Source organism: Dipodomys spectabilis, unplaced genomic scaffold, assembly GCF_019054845.1.
Source record: "Dipodomys spectabilis isolate Male_0828 unplaced genomic scaffold, ASM1905484v1 ptg000229l, whole genome shotgun sequence".
NCBI lineage: Eukaryota > Metazoa > Chordata > Mammalia > Rodentia > Heteromyidae > Dipodomys > Dipodomys spectabilis.
The window spans coordinates 1,827,124-1,847,062 of record NW_024870906.1 but is presented as its reverse complement, the minus strand read 5'-3'; the positions used below and the strand labels follow the sequence as shown (position 1 = coordinate 1,847,062).

General features: G+C 51.6%; 1 protein-coding gene across 1 annotated transcript in view; it reads left to right on the top strand.

Annotated features, from left to right (window-relative positions):
• The first annotated feature begins 1,893 nt into the window (after positions 1-1,893).
• Dock5 (dedicator of cytokinesis 5) overlaps positions 1,894-19,939 on the top strand; it is a 138,168-nt gene continuing 120,122 nt past the window's right edge. Inside the window, exon 1 of the mRNA XM_042697792.1 lies at positions 1,894-2,046. Within this exon, the coding sequence (XP_042553726.1) occupies positions 2,004-2,046 (43 nt within the window). The 5' untranslated portion in view covers positions 1,894-2,003. The remainder of the gene's footprint in view (positions 2,047-19,939) is intronic.

Sequence of the window (19,939 nt, the reverse complement as noted above, 5' to 3'; positions counted from 1 at the left end):
GCGCATCCGAGCCTCTGCTGCGCCACCTCTGCCTCCAGGCCTGCAAGGAGAACCCACCGTCCTGGAGAAAGATGGAAGAACGGAAGGAGAAACGACCTCATCTCCCGACTGAGGCCACCCTGGCGTCACCGAGGGGAGAAATCTCCACTCCCGAGAGGAGTGGAGCCATGGCTGTGGGTGTCCTGCCTGTGAAGGGGGGAGGGGGGAGAAGAGGGAGGGAGGGGAGGGGAGGGAGGGGAAGGGGGAGGGGAGGGAGGGAGGGGAGGGAGGGAACATCTAGCGCTTACCTTCCTCAGAGGAGGAAAAACAGGATTAAGAGGGTTCAGACCTCCAGAGCCAGCTGCCAGCGCCGCCCAGCATCTTTCCCTCCGCGGGGTGCTCGGCGGCGTCACCCCTCTTCTTCCCTGGGCATATTTATGCCAGAAGAGCAAAAGAAAAGTTCTAGACGTTTCTGGCAAGAGCTCTCTGCCCAAGAGGGCCCAAGCCATACCTTTCTCGGCAGACTCCACAGGTGCCCAGGGCATCCTGCGGTGCGGGGCGGTGCTGAGTACCCCGCAGAGGGGGCGGGGCGATGCGGAGTACCCCGCAGAGGGGGCGGGGCGATGCTGAGTACTCCGCAGAGGGGGCGGGGCGATGCGGAGTACCCCGCAGAGGGGGCGGGGCGATGCTGAGTACCCCGCAGAGGGGGCGGGGCGGTGCTGAGTACCCCGCAGAAGGGGAGAGGTGCTGAGTACCCCGCAGAGGGGGCGGGGCGATGCTGAGTACCCCGCAGAGGGGGCGGGGCGATGCTGAGTACCCCGCAGAGGGGGCGGGGCGATGCTGAGTACCCCGCAGGGGGGCGGGGCCATGCTGAGTACCCCGCAGGGGGGGCGGGGCCATGCTGAGTACCCCGCAGGGCCACCTGCCGGCCACGCAGTTGCAGCACGCAGTCTTGCTTCGTGCCCCTGTCAATCAATAAAATGCCCGGGCGGGGCCCTCGCCCCAGGGCCACTTCTGGCCAGGGCTAGTAGCACCGAGCGGCTCTGCGCGGCCTTCCCGCCCCACGCCAGCCAGCCGGCTTGCTTCGTGCCTGGCGGGGTCCCAGGACTTGGGACACAACTTCCAAATTGCAAGCGGAGGGACCCCTGGGCACGGCCGCCCGCTCCCCGTTTGCGGGAAGAACACGGGTCTGCTTCCAGGCTGCGCGCATCCCCCCTTCCTCCCCCCCCCCCCCGCGTGGGTCCGTCCCGTGAGGGGGGGTCTGCCCCGGGGGAGGGGGTCCTTCCCGGCGTGGGGCCGCCCCGGGGGAAGGAGGTCCGCCCCGTGAGGGGGGGGTCCTTCCCGGCGTGGGGCCGCCCCGGGGGGGGGGGGTCCGTTCTGGGGGGGTCTGCCCCGGCGTGGGCCCGCCCCGGGGGGGGGTCTTCCGGCTCGGCGGCGTCTGGCAAAGTTCTCCGCCCATTCATTCGGCAACTATTTATTAGGGCGCGCGGCCCCCGCGGCGCCCCGGAGGCGGGGAGCGAACTCCCGCCGGGTCCCTCGCCCGCCCCGCGGCCCGGCACGCGGCGGGAGCGCGGCGCGCACTCGGGGCGCCCGCGGCGGGAAGCCCACCCCCCTCCACCTCCCCGGGGTTCCCGGCGATCGCGGGACGGAAGCGGCTCGGGCCGGCGCGGGCGGCGGGCGGCGGGCGGGCGGGCGGGAGAGGCCGGGGCGGCCGCGGCTCGGGGGCGGCCCGGCGCGCGGAGGGCGCGGCCAGCGGGAGGGGCCGGGGCGGCGCCGGGCAGGGCGCGCACGGCCGCGCGGCCCAGCAGGTGACCGCGGGCGGCGCGGGGCGGGCCGGGGCCGGGGCGGGAGCGGAGTCCCGGAGGGGCGGCGCGGCCGGGCGCGGAGACGGCCCGCGCGGACTCGGCGAAGTTTGGCGGAACATGGCGGCCGAGGCCGGGGCGCGCCGGAGCGCGCGGGGACGGCCGGAGCCCGGGGAGCTGTAGCGGCGCCGCCGCCGTCTCCGTGGGGACGAGGGGGCCGCCATGGCCCGCTGGATCCCGACCAAGAGGCAGAAGTACGGGGTTGGTGAGTGCTCGCCCCGCCCGCCCCGCCCGGAGCGCGGCGCCGCCAACTTCCCCGCCCGCGGCCCGGACGAGCTCGCGCGGAGCCGGCTGCCTGGGGTCGGCGCGGCCGGGACTCGGGGGGGGGGGGGGGACACGATCGGGGCTCCGCTCGGGCTGCTGCAGCCCAGGGGGTCCCCCGGGGGCCGGAGCTCCTTCCTGGGGCGCCGCGGGGTGCGGAGCGGGCGAGTCCTCGGCGTTGAGGATCCTGGCTGGCTTCAAGTGCAGCCCAGTCCCGAACCCCGACCTCCTGCGCTGCCCGGTGGGAACGTGGAGACCGAGGGGCGCGCCCGCCGCCCGCGCCGCGTCCGGGGTCCGGGGTGTCCGGCCGGCGGCGGCACGGTGCGGCGCGGGGGTCCTCCGCTCCTGGAGCCCCCCGTTTTCTGCCATTCGTAGGTTCTTCTCTGACGCCCCCTAAAAGGAGGAGCTGGGGGTGGAGAGCGGCTCCCCCTCTTCTCTGGGTGGGGTCGCCGGGAACTGGGGTGATCGGGAAGATGGGCGGGGTCCCCGGCTGCGGCCCCTTGCGCAGCGTGGACGGAGGGGCGAGGCCGCCCCCCGAGCCCCGAGTTTCCGCGGGGAGGGCGGGGTACCCCGAGGACGGCCCACCGACGACGGCCGCGACGGAGCGGGCGCTGGCGCGCGTGGCGTCCGGGACCGCGGCGGCCGAGGACGGCGGGTCCCGGGGTGGGCATCGGAAGCGGGGGTTGGGGGGGACCCGCGGCCTCCCCCCCCCGTCCCGCACCCAGGGGCGGGCGGACCTGGTGAGAGGCTCGGCCAGCCCCGGGTTCGTGTCGCTTTCCGCTCAGGTCCATTCTCTGGTGCTTACATTGAATCTTCTATTCACCTGCTCCCCCTCCCCCCCACCCCCGTCTCCTGGTTATAGGGGAGCAGGGCCCCCCAAAACTAGTATTCATTATGTTTGGCAGCTAAGCCGGTCACAGACACAGCATCTCTAGGTGTCTCTGTAGCATTATAAAAAATCCTCTTATCCTTATTACTCTCAGGTTGATCCAGACGTGTGTCCCCCTGCTCCAAACGCACGCTGCGGCTCCGAGGAACAGGTGGCATTGCTTTATCTCCGTCAGTCACCCTGGCGAGCCCCGCATCGGGGTGCGGGCACCTGGGTGGCCACACCGGGGAGCCGCTGGGGGGGATGGAGGAGATCGGAGTGTGTGGCCCCGTCCCGACTTCCACTTGAGTCAGACTTCAGTTCTAATTGTAAAACAGTTCATAGGTTCCTTATTTGTTTAGGTGGAAAGCTGTTCCCCAAAATATTATGTCTTGGGTGTGATGAGTGCTAAATAGATGCCCAGAGTGTTACCGGCCTAGGAACAGGTCTGTTTTCTTTTTAATAGCCCCCCTCCCCCCCCCCACGCCCCAGTCAGTTTAGTATTTCTTATCATTAGTCAAGAAAAAATAATTTCGATTGTAGGCGGCAGTGTTCCCGAGAGGGCCCTGGGGTGTAGCTCGCACCCAGCGGGGTCTGTGAGGAGCAGATCTGACTGGGGATCCATCCTGCCGACGGGAAGGTAGTAGAGCAAAATCTTCCACGTTTTTTCCTTTCCCTCCTGGCTCAGAAACCTTTCCAGGGCTCTATTTTGGGGTTCCTATCATGGGGCTCCCTTCCCCAACACTCTCCCTCAGCCCTTTATTCCTTAACTGGCCTATGCAGACAGATGGACGTCTTTCTGTGCCGGTTACTTACCACTGACAGTCCCTCTTTGGGGACTTTCTCCTCCTGCTGCTTTCAAATTTGCTTTTTTAAATGCTGGTACTGGAGCTTGAACTCAGGGCCTGGGTACCTTGCTTTTTTTTTTTTTTTTTTAATTGCTTAACGCTGGTGCTCTACCACTTGAGCCACAGCTCCACTTCCAGCTTTTGGGTGGTTGATTGCAAAGTGTCCTCCTCAGATTTTAGCCTCCTGAGTAACTAAAATAACCAGCGTGAGTTACCAGTGCCTGGCTCAGATTTACTTTTCAAGCCTTCCCGCTGCTTCCTCTCCATGTCTGCCCTGTGCCACATCGGGTTGTGTGGTTGGGTGGCTCAGCCTTATCAGTGAGTGTGGCTGATGACTCAAGGCTGTGGGCCCTCACACAGGTGTGTCAAGTCAGGCCTGGAGTTCCTCCACTTGCTGGCTTTCCACAGCCACAGTTACCAGCCCACTCATGGCTTTCATATCGTCTTTGTTAGCATATATTGTTACTGTTCTTCTATTTTATTACTACCTATTACTAATACATTGCGCCTAATGTATAAATTAAAAACACCGCAGGACACAACATAGTAGATGCAGAGTTTGCTGCTAGGTTTCAGGCATGCACTAAGGGTCTCGAACAATATATCCCCTGGAGGGAAGGGGGTGTGTGTGTGTGTGTGTGTGTGTGTGTGTGTGTGTGTGTGTGTGTGTGTGTGTGTGTGTGTGTGTGTGTGTGTGTGTGTGTGTGTGTGTACACGTACAGTATTAGGTCATTCACTTCTGCTTACCCTTGATCTTGGGGTGCTGTTCTAAAGGAGACTAAGCTGAGGTGTCAGGGAACCTCGTACAGTTTTCTTCCCGTTAAGGCTGCAGCCTCTCTGTCAGCCACTGTGAGTTGTGTTTCGTTTGGATAGATGGAAGGAAGTGGGAGCAAACACTTTAGCTCTGCAAGTGACAAACAAGGCAGCAGGGCCAGGGATGCTGTGGGGACGTGGGGGCTGGCGTGGGCTTGTGGACTGCCTTGGGATGTTACTCCTGCTGTGTCTGCTAGCTGAAGACCGTCTGGCCAAGGAGGCTCTAGGGCGGCCACCTGGAGGCGTTGTGATGCGTGCCAGCTGCCCCTGCCCTTGGCGGGCATGGCAGGGACAGCGGGGCACGGCTGCCTCCCGCAGGCCTCCCTATGGGCATGCGCTCGCTCACCAGCCCAGCTAGCTGTCTCTACCGCCTCCTTTTTCTTTTTCTTTTGTCAGTCATGGGGCTTGAACTCAGGACCTGGGCACCGTCCCTGAGCTCTTTTTACTCAAGGCTAGCACTGTATCCTGGGTGCTGGTGGCTACCATCTCTTATTTCTTGGTGTCCCTCTTGGCTTTTTCTGACATCACCTAGATTGCTCTAAGGGGAAGGAAGTACAGTCTGCCGGGGAGGCCGCCGTCTTTGAACACAGTACAGTTTGCTTATTTGTACCTACACGGATGGGCTTGAGTCTTTGAGGCGGAGTACTTCATGCCCTGCAAGCCAGTGTGCAGAACTGAGTGCTGGTCTTGGGAGCAGAGGTTTTCCCTTTGGAGCCAAGGGAACTTCTCTTCATTCTTCATCTTGCGTTCTTCCCTTCCCCTCCTACTTTTTCCTCTCTCTCCTTCCTGTTTGAGGATGTGAAGGTATAAGACACTTTTATCTGGATCTTAAGTATAATATTAGTGATAAATGTTCAACTCACTGTGTGCATTTTTGAGGTGTTTTTTAAGTCTGCTTCCACAAAAGCCATTTCTCATGTGCCTGTACTGGGGCTTGATCTCAGGGCCTTGTGTTCCCACTTGGCTTTTTCCTACTGCTTGAGCCACAGCTCCTCTTACAGCTTTTTGCTAGTTATTTGGAAATAAGACTCACAAACTTTTCTCCCCAAGCTGGCTTCCAACCACAATCCTCAGGTCTCAACCTCCTGAGTAAAGTAGCGAGGATTACAGACGTGAGCCATGGCGCCATTAATATCAACAACAGCTGCAGGTTGTGTTGGCTACAGCTTCTTTGCAGAGCAATTAAGCGTTGCCTGTTGGGATTTCGCGTGTTGGTTTCTAGGAGGCAGATTGGGAGTATTTGCTTTCACTGTTAGCTCTTTCTGTGGCTTCCCCGTTAGTCCAAAGCACTCGGTGTTGTATGCAGATTTACGTCGAACTCAGACGTGTATGTGGGGCCCGCTACACCTGGAGTGTGACTGCAGGGATGGAGGGGTAACATGTCCAGTTTGCTGTTAGAGAGGGCAACTTGATGCTCAGAGAGGGAAAGTAGATGGCTCACCTGGGGCTCCGCCCTTCTGAGTCGTAGGACCCCCTTTGCCAGCAGACCCCTTCTTCCAGAATCTTCTAAATCCAGCAGGTAAAGCACAAGGACTGCAAATGAGGCTTGTATTGGAAATTCTGTTAACTTTTGACACGGCAGCATGTGTGCTTCTTTATTAATGCATCAAGTAGCAAGATCTGATGACAGGTAGCAGCTACCAGAATTCTGAATGAATGGTGACCACGATGGCTGGATTTCAGGAGCTATTAGTTCAGCTGTGGCTTTTTGCCTGCCTGTGTACATAAAATAGAGACCCAGGCAGACACGCCCACAGCTAAGTAGCTACAGACCCTGGAAGCAGCAGCACAGAATTGACACCCATCCCTCCCTTCCCATACCATTGTATTCACCTGAAGAAGGCCCAGGGAGATGCCCTCAGGGTCTTCCAGCAAGGAAGCTAAGGACAGGGACCCAGACAGAGAAAGAGAACTACTGCTTATTCATTAGGAACCTAACCTTGTGAGGTTCTGTTCCCCACTGTTACAGATGTGCACTATTCCAAACCTCTTATTTCACTAAGTCCCCAGTGGCAGAGATTTCAGAAGGCTCTGAGATGAAGAGGCTCCCCCTCCCACCCCCAGGTAATCCTGAGATGTGACTGGCCTGTGTTCATCCTCACTCTGGTAAGTCTGTGTAGGGTTTCTAGGTCAGGTGTGAATAGCAGCAGGTAGGGACAGACAGCTGTGGGCAAAGGCAGGTCTGAGAATCTAGCTGCCTTCCCTCAAGTCCACGATGTTAAAGAGATGCACAGACAGGGGGCTGGGAAGGTGGCTCAGTGGTAGAGCGCATGCCTTGAATGCAGGAGGCCCTGGGTTCGATTCCTCAGCACCACATAAGCAAAAGAAAAAAGCCGGAAGTGGTGCTGTGGCTCAAGTGGTAGAGCGCTAGCCTTGAGCTGAAGAGCTGAGGGACAGCGCCCAGGCCCAGAGTTCAGGCCCCATGACCGGACCCCAAAAAAACAAAGAGATGCACAGACAGGCAAAACAGTGCCATACTCAAGTGTTTTTGTTTGAAAATAAAGTTTTACTCCTAAGAATATGTTTTGTTAACACATTTTGGGTTTTAAAATGGATTTCTTTTATTATTATTTTTGGTGCTGGTACTGGGGTTTGAAATCCTTGCTTGGCTTTTCTGCTCAAGGCTGGCGTTCTACCACTTAAAGCCACAACACTTCTTCCAGTGTTTTGCTGGTTCATTGGAGATAAGTCTCTTGGATTTGTCTGCTCGGGCTGGCTTTACACTGAGAGCTTTAGAGCTCAGCCTCTTGAGGAGCTAGGATGACAGGTGGGAGCTGCCAGTGCCTGCTAGAGTGATTGAAAATAGCCTTTTTAAAAAATTGGCCAGGAGAGATGGATGTCAGAGGCTCCCTAAGAGTTCTCAGTGACGCAGAGCATGGAAGGTAGTGAGACTCAAGTCTGAGCACTGCCTTGCGGTAACTTCAAGTGACACTGTTGCCGGCAGATAGACAGGTTCTCACCCAGGGCAGTGCAGCGCATCCCCGGCTGTCTCTCCAGTCCCCATTGTTCACCTAACTCCTGCCACGTCGGGGACCCTTCACAAGTGGTGCCAGATCCCCAGCCATGGGACTTCCTCTCTGTGACATGGTCTTCCTCTTGCCTGTGTTTTTCTCAACGTACTCTCCCCAACACTGAGAAGGAAACCCTTGTTAGGGCCACAGCCAGGCGCTGGTGGCTCACTCCTATAATCCTAGCCACTCAAGAGGCTGAGATCTGAGGATGGAGGTTCAGAGTCAGCCCAGGCAGGAAAATCCATGAGACTCTTATCTCTAATTAACCACCAGAAAACCAGAAGTGGTGCTGTGGCTCAAAGTGTTAGAGTGCTTTCTTGAGCCAAAAAGCTCAGGGACAGCGCCCAGGCCCTGGTGAGTTCAAGCCCCAGGACTGACCAAAGACAAAGAGGAGGAAGAAAGAGAAAGAAAGAAGGAAAGAAAGAAAGGCCATAGAAATGGAAGAGCAGAGGGTTGAGTTCTGACTGGTCCCTGTTGCCAGCCAATGCTAGAGCCCCAGAACCTGCTGTTCCTGGGCAAAGGGGGGAGGGCACGGCCCTCTTGACACCTGCTGTCTCCTTATTCCTGGCAGCTACTTCATACGGGCCCAACAAACACCCAGACAGTGAGTACGGCCGTCCCACCCCATCCAAATTTTTTTCTCTCTATTCTCTGTTACCCATGACGAGTGAAAAAAAATATTCAGTGGAAAATTCCAAGAATAAATAATGCATACATTTTCAGTTGCATGCTCTTCTAAGTAACGTGATGCACTCTCTCCCTGTCCAGGTCCCAAATCACCCCTCTTGGCCGGCGCGTCTGTGCTGTATATAGCACCTGCCCGGTAGTCATGTCTCAGCTGCAGTTCAACACCGATTTGGTGTTCAAGTACCCTGTACTTACCAGCTGCCCCAAAGAGCAAGAGTAATGATGCTTTATGTATGCCAGTTCTGGGGCTTGAACTTAGGGCTTGGGTATTCTCCCTTTTCACTCAAGTCTGGCATTCTACTTCAGGCTTTTTTTGGGGGGGAGGGTTAATTGGAGATAAGAGGCTCATGGCCTTTCTGGCCAGGCTGATTTCTTCCTCCTTAGATCACAGCCTCCTGAGAAGTGAGGATTGCAGGCCTGAACCACCAGACTTCCACTTCTTATCGTCTCTGGTGTTCTCATTTCCCCCATGAGCCTGCCCCTCCCACCCCCCTTCCCAGAGCTGCTGCTGTGGCCCTCTGGCTGACATGACTGTCTCGGATCATTCTGGAATCAGAGGAACCTCTGAAAGGTAACCGTCCTGCCATCACCTTTCCCCTCGTGCTTTTCCGGTGTTAGGATTGAACTGCCGCGCTCGGCGGAGGCCTCCAGGCCCCATGGGGTGGATCTGCAGCTCTTCTCTTCGCCTCCCTTGCTCTCCCAGCATTCCAGTCCCACTGGCTTGCTCTCTGTGATCTGAGCTCCCCAGGCACGGTTTGACTCAGGGCCTTGGCACTCGCTCCTCCCTCTTGTGGAATGTTCTTCCTGGACGTTCAGATGTTCCTTCTCCATCCTGCTCTCCCTGCAGATAGCCCAGGGCTCCAGCCACTCCCCCGACTCTGCTGCTGCAGTGTTGATGTCCAGCCCTGCCCCTTCCTTCTTGGTGTTGACTTAGAATGGAAAGCTCCAAGGACAGGGGCCTTTGTCATTTTCACAGCTCTGCTCGGGTCCCAGGGACAGCTCAGGGAGTGAGTGCCATGCTAAATGCCAGGCCCACCATCTACCCCAAGTTATCTTGCCCACCTGACGGAGGGGTTTGCTCCTCCCTTTGGGCAATACCTCCCTGTGCAGAGATGGAAGGGACATTAGCACAATAAAGTGGGTTTAATGAACTGCATTAGCACAAGACTAGGTGAGCAGAAGGCTGGAGACAATCAAGTTGGCATTCATCAAGGAGGTGGAACCTGTCTGATTTTCCTCTCCTTACCTTGCTTTTCCCCCTCTGCATTATTGTAGAGGCTTCGTGGAGGAAGGGTCTTGTGAGACTGGCTATGTGGAAAGAGCTGGATCACTGTGGAGAACAGACAGGAGGCTCTGAGTCACTGCATGAGTCGGAAGGAGAGAAGGCACAGGACTCTGCATGGAAAGACAGCTTGAGGCTTCCTAGTTTCCAAGCAGGAGTCAGGATGCTTTCTCTTGTAGATGCCTGCCTGGCACTGGTGGTGTATACCTGGCTACCCAGGAGGCTGACATCTAAAGGATTGAGGTTCAAGGCCAGCCTGCAAAGCCAAGTTTGCTAGATTCCCCTCTCCAACAAAACAACAGAAACAGGCCTGGAGGCATGGCTCAAGTGGTAGAACAAGGACAGACCAAGCTGGAGGCCCTGAGTTCAGATGCCAGAATAGCAAAACAAAAATACTTAGCCAGGCGCTGACGGCTCACATCTTTACTCCTTGCTACTCAGGAGGCTGAGATCTGAGAATTGTGGTTCCAAGCCAGACTGGCCAGAAAAAAAATCTGAGACTCTTTATCTTCAGTGAACCAGTAAAAGCCTGGAAGTAAAGTTGTGGCTCAAGTGGTAAAGCACCAGCCTTGAGTGATTGTGAACCCCTGAGTTCAAGCTCCAGTACTGGTGTGTATGCACGCACGCGTACACGCACATACACACAGACACACACACAACTTTAAAAAATAGGTCCTTGACACTGAGTAATCAAATAGAAAAATCCAGAGACCACACTTCAGATGGCAAAGGAGAAAATGAAGTTTAGAAGGGCTTTGAAGCAAAGGCATTAGTTACTGAAAAATTATCTCATCAGCATTGGGAGGCTGAAGCTGGAGGGTAGCGGGTTCAAGGCCAGCATGGTGATAGCAAGACCCTGTCTCAAAATAAAAAAAGGGTTGTCAAAACTTCTGTGTTGGAAGTGGTGCTGCGTGGCTCAAGTGATAGAGCACTTGCTTTGAGCTGAAGAGCTGAGGGACAGTGCCCAGGCCCAGAGTTCATCAAACAACAACAACAACAACAACAAAAACTTCGGTGTTGTTTGTAGGTACATAACTATTACCCAGTTGACTGAAATGTAAATGAATGTTTCGGGTTCCTGGCTTTTAAACTTTTGAGGAGTTTGAAAAGATGAAAAAGGAAATCCAATCTTACTGTAGTGAATTTTCCCATAAAGCAAACAAATTTTCCAACTGTTAGTTTCTTTCACAAAGTATTCAACAAAATACCATAACTATTTCAGCACGATTTTTCAGGACTTTTAAAGACTAAAACGACCCCGTACTTTGAGTTGGAATGGATTTGCTCTTTTCACGGAGCTCAAGTGCAGAGTCACCTGAGGTGTTTCCCTGTGTGTGGACAGGGATGGACATGCGTACTTGAGGAATCCTTTGATCTTAATTCACCATCCGCCCCTGTGTGCAGGATGAATGGGGCTTCTGAGTAAGCTTTAAGAAGTACTTTGGAGAAATCATTTCAAGGCTGAGCTGGGGCATTCGGAGGCAGGCCCTGGCCTAGGACATTGTTTTTCTAAGTGCTGTTTGGACCGGCTTCTCTCTGTGCCTGGGTTGGCGGTCGGGGCTCACGCAAATCATTGTCTGAATTGCTGGCAGTCACTTCCTGAGCCAGCGACACACACAAGGGGGCTTTGTCTCCCTCCGGTCTCTGGCCACGACACAGCCCTGTTGTTCAGTGGCCCCAGAGTTGTTACCCACTTGTTCTCCGATTGGGCCCTCCTCTCTCACATGAAGTTCTCATGGCCCCTGTCAGATGACAGCTGGATCCTCAAGTCACCTCTCTAAGGGGGCCAGATGTTGACTCTGTCCTCAAAGACAGCAGAGAAAGGAGACGGCGGTAGAGATTCCTCGCTGATCAAGCGGAGGTGAGCAAGAGCGCATGGGAATGGTCCTGTGGTGCGAGCCGGTGGTGGCCGCTTCACCTCAGGACCTGCGCCGCTCGCCACGCCCAACATCTACCAGAGACCAGTCGTGAATCCAAGAAAAACCGCTGAGTCTGGCCCTCTCTCATATTGAATCCTCTTCTGAAAAAAAAAGCAAGTCTGGAAATCCCTCCTCCCGGCCAACACTACCCAGCTAGAGAAGAAAGAAGCCCAGAGGCTTCTGCTCGTGGCAGATTTGTCTTTCTCATTTTTATTCCAGAACTGGGGCTTGAACTCAGGATCTTGTGCTCTCACTTGGCTCTTTTGCTCAAGGTTAGCACTCTACCCCCTGAGCCACACCTTCACTTCAGTTTCTGCTGGGTAATTGGGGATTAAGAGTCTGTCCGATTTGTCCGTTTAGGCTGGCTTCAAACCTCGGTTCTCAGACTACAGCTTCCTGAACAGAAGGGATTACAGGTGTGAGTGACCACTCGGGTCCAGCTTATGGCAAATGTTTGTTTCAACTCTTAGTTTTTCTCTGTGTACCTGAGGAGAGCGCAGTTGGTTCGATCAGATCTCACTTCCCAGAAGAGAGCGCTTGTGTTTTCTGTTTTACTTTTCAGATAGGGTTTTTTTTTTTTTTTTTAATAGTAAATAGGATTCAGGGGTTTGGATATAGATGTCTCCGTGTGGGGACCGCTGTCTCCTGTGAGTCTCCAGCCCCACAGGCAGTAAGTCCATCCTTCCATCCATCACCTCCAGCTACTCAACCCCTTCCTCTTTTGAAGAGTTTGGGGAGGAAGTGTGTTTCCGGAGGTTGGAGCCTGCAAAAGTGAATGATGCCCTGTGGCTTGCACAGTTTGGCCATCGACTTCTCACGTGGTATCATCCCGCCTCGCCTCCCCCCCCCCCCCCACCTCCAGCATCTTTGGTTACAGTCCTGTAGGGGTGACACAACCTCACTTGCAGAATTAGTCAGCACAGGCGTGTTCGAGAGTCAGTGTTGTCGTGTTGGGCCTGGTGCTGAGGGGTGAACGTTTCCTATGGAGAATAGCAGATTATCGTTCTGACCCACAACTCAGGCCACCGTGATGTGTCGTGCGGCAGGAAACGGTGGTGCTGCATTTTGGAGAGTTCAAGGCTGAGCCAGGCACCTTGGTCTCCCGTGACTTGGCTCTTGCTCCAGGCTCTGATGGGAACCGATGCTCTTACCCTGGATGAGGCAAGGGGACTAGGTCTCATGCAGAGAATCTGCTGCTGTTGTCCTGGAGCAAGCTCTTCCTGAAACGGGCTCTGTCTGTCTGTCTGTCTGTCTCATAGTACCTAGGTGCTCCTGCTTAGCTTTAGGCTTGCTTCATACCAGGAGTAAATAGCAACTTGTCCTTGCTCTTTACCGTGGTGAGCCAAGGAGGCCTGTCCAGCAAGTCCTGACAGCCTGATTGTGTGTTCCACTCTGGAGTCTCAGGCAGTACAGTGAACATTGTTGTTAAATGTATTTTCTGAATCAGTGGGTACTCAAAGCATAGTTGCACATTCGTTGTCTTTAAAGAAAGGATCCTGAGGATCAAAAATACTGGAAAGTTTGGTGTGATTGGAAGTTTGGTGTGATTGGAAGTTTGGTGTGATTGGAAGTTTGCTGTGATTGGAAGTTTGCTGTGATTGGAAGTTTGGTGTGATTGGAGTGATAAAGTACAGCATTTGGTGTGATTACCCAGTGATAACTGATACAACCTATCAAGAAATGCTGCATGCATGCAGCCAGCCGGGAGTGCTAGTGCATGTTTATAATCCCAGTCCTTAGCAGGGAAGACAGAAGATTGCCAGCTGGAGGCCAACCAGTGTTACATCGCAAGTTCCAGGACAGCCCTGAGGTATAGAGCTGGCCTCTTTAGACCATGTCTCAAGCCAAACAAAGCCTCCAATTCATCACGTTTGACTTAGCAAATCCATTTCGATGAGCTTATCCTACTGACCAACTTACACACGTGAGGAATAATGTGTGTGCTATACATTATTTATTACAGCATGATTTGTAGCACAATCATGTTAAAAAAAACTGTTGCTCAGTTGGTAATGGGCTTGGTAATTTATTCATAGGATGCATTCCATACAGCTTGCTAATGGACAGGGTCTGATCAGGCTGACACATCCTGCAGGTTAAAAAGTGGAGGGGATTCAGGTGCACATCTCTATTGAAGACTATAGCAATGCCCCCACTTCGTGCCTTACCAGAATTGGTTTGAGATATATGAGGGAGGGATACAGAAGAAAACAACGTCATGATGTTGGAATAGGCAGAGATTTCTTAAAGGCACACACGCACCACTTGGAAAAGAAAAACAAATAAAAAACCAAATCAGGCACCAGTGGCTCACACCTGTAATTCAAGCTGTTAGGAGGCTGAGATCTCAGGACTGCCGTCTGAAGCCAGTCTAGGTTCCTGCTAGTGAGACTCTGATCTCTAATTAACTACCTAAAGAATCCAGAAGTAGAGCTGTGGTTCAAAGTAGTAGAGCACTAGCCTTGAGCAAAAAAGCTCAGGGACAGTGTCTTGGCCTTGAGGGCTTGAGCCAGCACAAGAAAAAAGAAAGTTATACTAAAATTATGAACTGTTGGCCAAAATACTCCTTAGAGTGATTAGAAAAAGCAACTGGAGTAGTGCACATATCTGAACAGTGCTTTATATTGAGACGATAAAGAACTATACTTTATGGAAGGAAAAAGAGATCCAATAGGAAAATGAGTGCTAGAAATGAACAAATGTGCCACAGCAAGGATTTCATAATGCCTAAAAATTCTGTTCACAGCTGCTAGTTCCTCTTACCATCAAGGAGATTGAAACACAGTGCCAGGCGAGTGCAGCCCCATTGGATGGGCTGGACTGAATGGAATAGAAAAATGCAAATGTACAAGTCTCAGCCATTGGCTTCTGCACTTCGGGTGGGCGTGGAAATTGGAACAGCCATGTTGGACATTGATTTGCAGTTCCTGGCCAGGATAGCCATCCATCTGTCCACCATCCTGTCCACATGATGGGAAAGGAAAGCACTTGTGTGAAGGAATATTCATGGTACACGATTTAAAGGAGCCATCATTTAGAAACCACACAGTACCCACCAAGAGGCAAGTGGATATATAATGTGAACCCCAGGGAGAGGGTGGCTGACTTACATATGAAGACAAACAGAATGGATGGAGCTAAGGCTCAGCAAACAAAGGCAGGCACGGAAGTACACACTGGGTTCTTCTCAGTTTATATACACCAATGCAGTCAATGTTTTTAGATGTCAGGGAAGTCTTCCTTGTTGTCTTCTAGGCAGGAAGCTGAGAATGTGCTGGAAAGAAGATGGGGCCTTGAATTACTGGTTATCTTCACTCAATTGTTTTGTCAGTTGTAGGGCCTAAACTCAGAGCCTGAGTGCTGTCCTTGAGCTTTTCTGCTCAAGTCTAGTCCTCTACCACTTTGAGCTACAGTGCCACTTCTGGTTTTCTGGTGGTTAAATAGAGACAAGAGTCTCACGGACTTTCCTGCCCTGGCTGGGTGTGAACTTAGATCATCAGATCTAGGCTCCTAAGTAGCTAGGATTATACGTGTGAGCCACTAGTGCCCAGCTAACTTTTAAAGTATGGTTGTTAATTCACTCTATTTTCTGATCTGTTTAGGTGATTATATTCACTTTGTGAAAATTTGGTGTGAGAAACACATAGGGTATTTTTACTTTCCTACGTGAAGATTTTCAGAAAGATGGGGTTAGAGGTGTGGCTCAGGTGGTAGAGCACCAACTAAGAAAGCATCGGATACCAAGTTTGAGTCCCTATTTTGGACAAAAAAAAAAAGAAGGTGCAGGCAGGACTGTGTGTCACGTCACTTCCGGCTATTTTGAACAAAAGCAAGATGCAAAAAAAAGTGGGTAGTATTTTACTCATTAAGCATTTTTTTTTTTTGATACAACACACCGCAGTGTATTGTCTGTGGATGCTGAGTGTTAGACCTTTCCTGAAATTGCACACAAGAGCTACCCCTTGATTGTTTCTTGGACAGACTTGGGTAATCAGGACCCGAAGAAGAAAATTTGTTTATTGTGAGTAGATCACCATTAAACAAAAGCCTGAACTTCACAATCCTGTTATTACTAATAGGTGACCAAAGGATGTCTCTGTCCTCACCTCTGTCAGAGTTCTACCATGTGACAGACCCTGTCTCAGTGGCTTTTCTCCATCACACAGGATGTTTTGAGTGGGTTTGACACATAGGCTTTTCTTTCTTTCTTTTTTCTGGTCATGGGGCTTGAACTCTGGGCTTGGGTACTGTCCTTACACTCTTCAGCTCAAGGCGAGTGCTCTACTGCTTGAGCCACAGTGCCACTTCCGGTTTTCTAGTGGTTTATTGGAGATAAGAGTCTCACGGACTTTCCTGCCTGGGCTGGCTTTGAACTTTGATCCTCAGATCTCAGCCTCCTGAGTAGCTAGGATGACAGGCGTGAGCCACCGGCTCCCGGCCACAGAGGCTTTTCATCGTGGGCTCTCACACCTTCTAGCAAAACTTAAATTTGAAAACTATTCCTCTAATTCTTGGTGGCTGCCTATCATTTAATATACTTTGCTTTCTACCAGTAAATTACTTCAGGCACAGTCCATCTGTTTATAATCAAAAACCCAATCCAAGATTTGTTTCAGTCACAGAAAAAATGGAATTTTCCTGCTTATGTGAGGTACATCTCTTTACAATCTAACTTTGGAAACTTGTAGAGTCACCTCTCATGAATATTAATTTTAATTCGTTGGTTGTTTTAAGGTCCTAAGTGGTTATTTTCATGGTGGATAAACCATGAGTCTCAAGAGTTTGACCCCCCTAGTAAATGGCTGTAATGACTGGCATGAGATGGAATCCCAGGGTGTTTTGATCTACATTTCCTTTATGGCTCGGAATGTTGAACATTGCTTCCTAAGTAAGTATGATGTCATCATCTTGTTCTGATAAGGTGACAAATATACAGCATTTGCTCCAGCACTGCCCGGAATGAAGTATGTCAGTAATGAGATAGAATACTTCTATACAATTAATTCTATAGGCTAACAGTGTCATATCTAGCATCTGTCCGTGTGTGTGTGTGTGTGTGTGTGTGTGTGTGTGTGTGTGTGTGTATCTGAGTTACTAGGGAAGTTTTAGACACAGGTGGTTTTCTCGGAGCCACATGTTAAGCCAGCATTAGGACTGTGCGTGCTGTTGTTGTCAGTTCTGCAGACTGGAGACTTGTGGGCAACCATACTTGGAATCATAAGTGTCAAGGTTAGCACAAGAGGCATTTGCTCCAAGCAGAAGCTTTGGAGAAGAGTTGCTTGTGGGTGGGACTCTGCTCAGTTTTATGACCCTTTGCCTTTGTAAAGTCATAAAAGACACTGGGGCCAAGCAAGAAGGTAGGGATAGGAATAGCACATTTCCGGTCCCGTGGGCTGTGTGTGTTTGTTATCTGCTGTTCGCTGGGTGCAGCTGCCTGATGGTACACTAGCCTGGCAGCTGGGCCCCTGTGGGCGAAGTAGGGTGGATAACTATGGTTGTACTTGATCCTGCTTGGCTCTATACCTTTCTCAGAAGCCTGAGCCATCTACTTACTCATCTAGTTCTAGTGGTAAAGCCGAATGGTCAGGAACAGCCTGATCTTGCAAGAATCTGGGAAATATTTGAGCTTGTTGGTTGGGTAGGAGATGTCTTTAAGGCTTTTAGGGTAGCACTCAACTCGCTGGCTTATGAATGAATGAATAAGTTCACTTACAGTACACTGACATAGATTTTTGTTGCTGTTGTTGTGCTGGTACTGGGGTTTGAACTCAGGACATTGAGCTCTTGCTTAGGTTTTTTGCTGAGTTGACTCTACCACTTGAGCCACAGCTACATATCCAGCTTTTTTGCTGGATAACTGGAGATGAGTCTCACAGACTTTTCTGCCTGGGCTGGCTTTGAAACATAGTCCTCAGATCTCAGCCTCTTGGATAGCTAGGATTGCTGGTGTGAGCCACAACGCCCAGCTTCTACCGTATCTATTTTAAGCTGTGCCAGTGTGAGTGTGAATCCTCGTTCCCTTGCTATAACTCCTCTTCCTGCTCGGGGACAGCCCTCATTCATTGGGAACATTCTGTGTCCCAGTGGCTGACTGGGTAGGCATGAGGATTATGTGAAAGACAGAACATAGAGCCCAGCTTCTAGGTGGTTAATTGGAGATGGGTTTCATAGACTCCTGCCAGCTGGCCTCAAACTGCGATCCTCAGAGCATAGCCTCATGAGTAGCTATGATGACAGGCGTAAGCTCTGAGGATCGCAGTTTGAAGCCATCTGGCAGGAAAGTCTATGAAACTCATCTCCAATTAACCACCTAGAAGCTGGAAGTGGTGCTGTAGCTTAAGTGGTACAACACTAGCCTTGAGCAAAAACACACAGGCCCTGAGTTCAAACCCCAGGTCAGCAAAGAAAAAGAGAGAGAGAGGAAGAGAGACTCAGAGAGAAGAGGAGGAGGAGGGGAAGAGGGAGGGAATATATAGAAAGCATGGAGAAAGAAGAGGCAGGACTATCTAAAGGTTTGCTTCCTTCTCTTTGGCTTTGTAGAGTGCCACAGAATACCTTCCAACAACATGACCTCACAGATATCTCCAACCAGTAGCCTAAGACCTGCCCATTCTGTTTTCCTAGCACATAGATTACCAGAGACACTGAAGATAGAAATCCATTGAGGACTGGATCCTGAGTGGTTTTGTGTGTCTATAAACCTGTCTCCAAGAAGACAGATGTCTGTATACAGAACAATCTAGAACCACTTCCCAGAATTCTATGACCTACCTTGGGAGAGGCTGGCAGCCAGTGCCAGTTTGCCTTTGGCAGCATTATAGTTGCTGTCCAAGATTCTTTTCCAATTGGTTGCTAGCTCCAGGGAGGTCTGCTCACGGGCTCACCAATTCTGAACTGGTTCAAGGGATTCTTTTCATAGTTCAGTTTTGATCTACGCCAAAAGCCTTGGAAATTCTGTCTTGTGTATATTCTTTCTCAAATTAGATATGAATCTTCTAGCTCAGTTAAGATTCTACCCACATGACTTGTTTCAAAGGCAGATAGCCAACAAACAAACAAAACACACAACACAGAAACAAGCAAATAGCTTATTCCATGAAGCAATCCACAACCCCATCCCTTTCTCCCTGGGCATAGTATTTTGATTCTGATTTAAAACAATGACACGAGGAGAAGTTTTTAGAGGAACAGAAAGAGAGAGGCCCTCATTTGCTGCCCAGAGACTGCTTTTTTTTTGGTTAGAATATTTTCATTGTAAACGCTGATTCCATTGTGATTCTTCCAGGCATGCATAGACTATACTTGCCTCACATTCACCCCACTTCTCACCAGCATTATTGTTCTTCTCTTAGTGATGGCCCCAGTGATTGCAAGGAAATGGAACACCCGTGTAGTTTTCATCTGTGTTTCCTTTATGGCTAGGAATGTTGAACATGGGCGTAGCCTGGTAGCAAGGCACTTTTTAGCAAGTGCAGCCCCCTGAGTTCAATCTCCAGTACCAGAAAAAGAAAAGAAAAAGACAAAAGAAAAAGACAAAAGAAAAAAAAATTTAGCCAGGTGCTGGTGGCTCACGCCTGTGATCCTAGCTACTCAAAAGGCTGAGATCTGAAGATCCCAGTTCAAACCCACCCTAGGCAAGAAAATCCGACATTCTAATCTCCAGTTAGCCACCAGAAAACTGGAAGTGGCGCTGTCGCTCAAAGTAGTAGAGTGCTGGCCTTGAGCAAAAGAGCTCAGGGACCGCACCCAGGCCCTGAGTTCAGAAAAAGAATGTTGAACGTTTCTTCATGCTATCGATTGGCCATTTATAGATCAGAGAAGACACACAGACCCACGCATTTGTGCTTTCATTTGCTCTCCCTTTCTTCCTTTACTTTGGTTCGATTTCATTTAGGAATCAAGGGCAAAATTCCATGTTGGTGAAGCATTAACTAAAAGTTATAAAACCTGGGAGAAGTACAGTTCTTCTGTGTCTGGTCCTTTTCTGTTTCTCACTTTGGTCTTGAACTTTGGGTCTGGACCCTGTCTCTGCGATCTTTTTGCTCTGGGCTATCTACCCACTTGAGTCACAACTCCACTTTAAGCTTTTTGGTGGTTACTTGGAAATAAGGATCTTATGGACTTTGCCTGCTCACGCTGGCTTTGAATTGCAGTCCTCAGATCTCAGTCTCCTGAGTAGTTAGAATTATGGGAGTGAGCCTGGCCTTTATGAGGTATGTGTGTGTGTGTGTGTGTGTGTGTGTTTTCCTCTTTTTTCTTACCTTCAAATAGTTGTTCACTTAATGCATCTGTTTATGTGTGCACTGTGCCTTGATTAGTGTCACCCTCTCATCCCTCCTCAGTTTCCTAGTTCTGTTCTTCATGCATGTTTGTTGAAGATGATACCTGTATTGGCCACCTTTCCCCGTC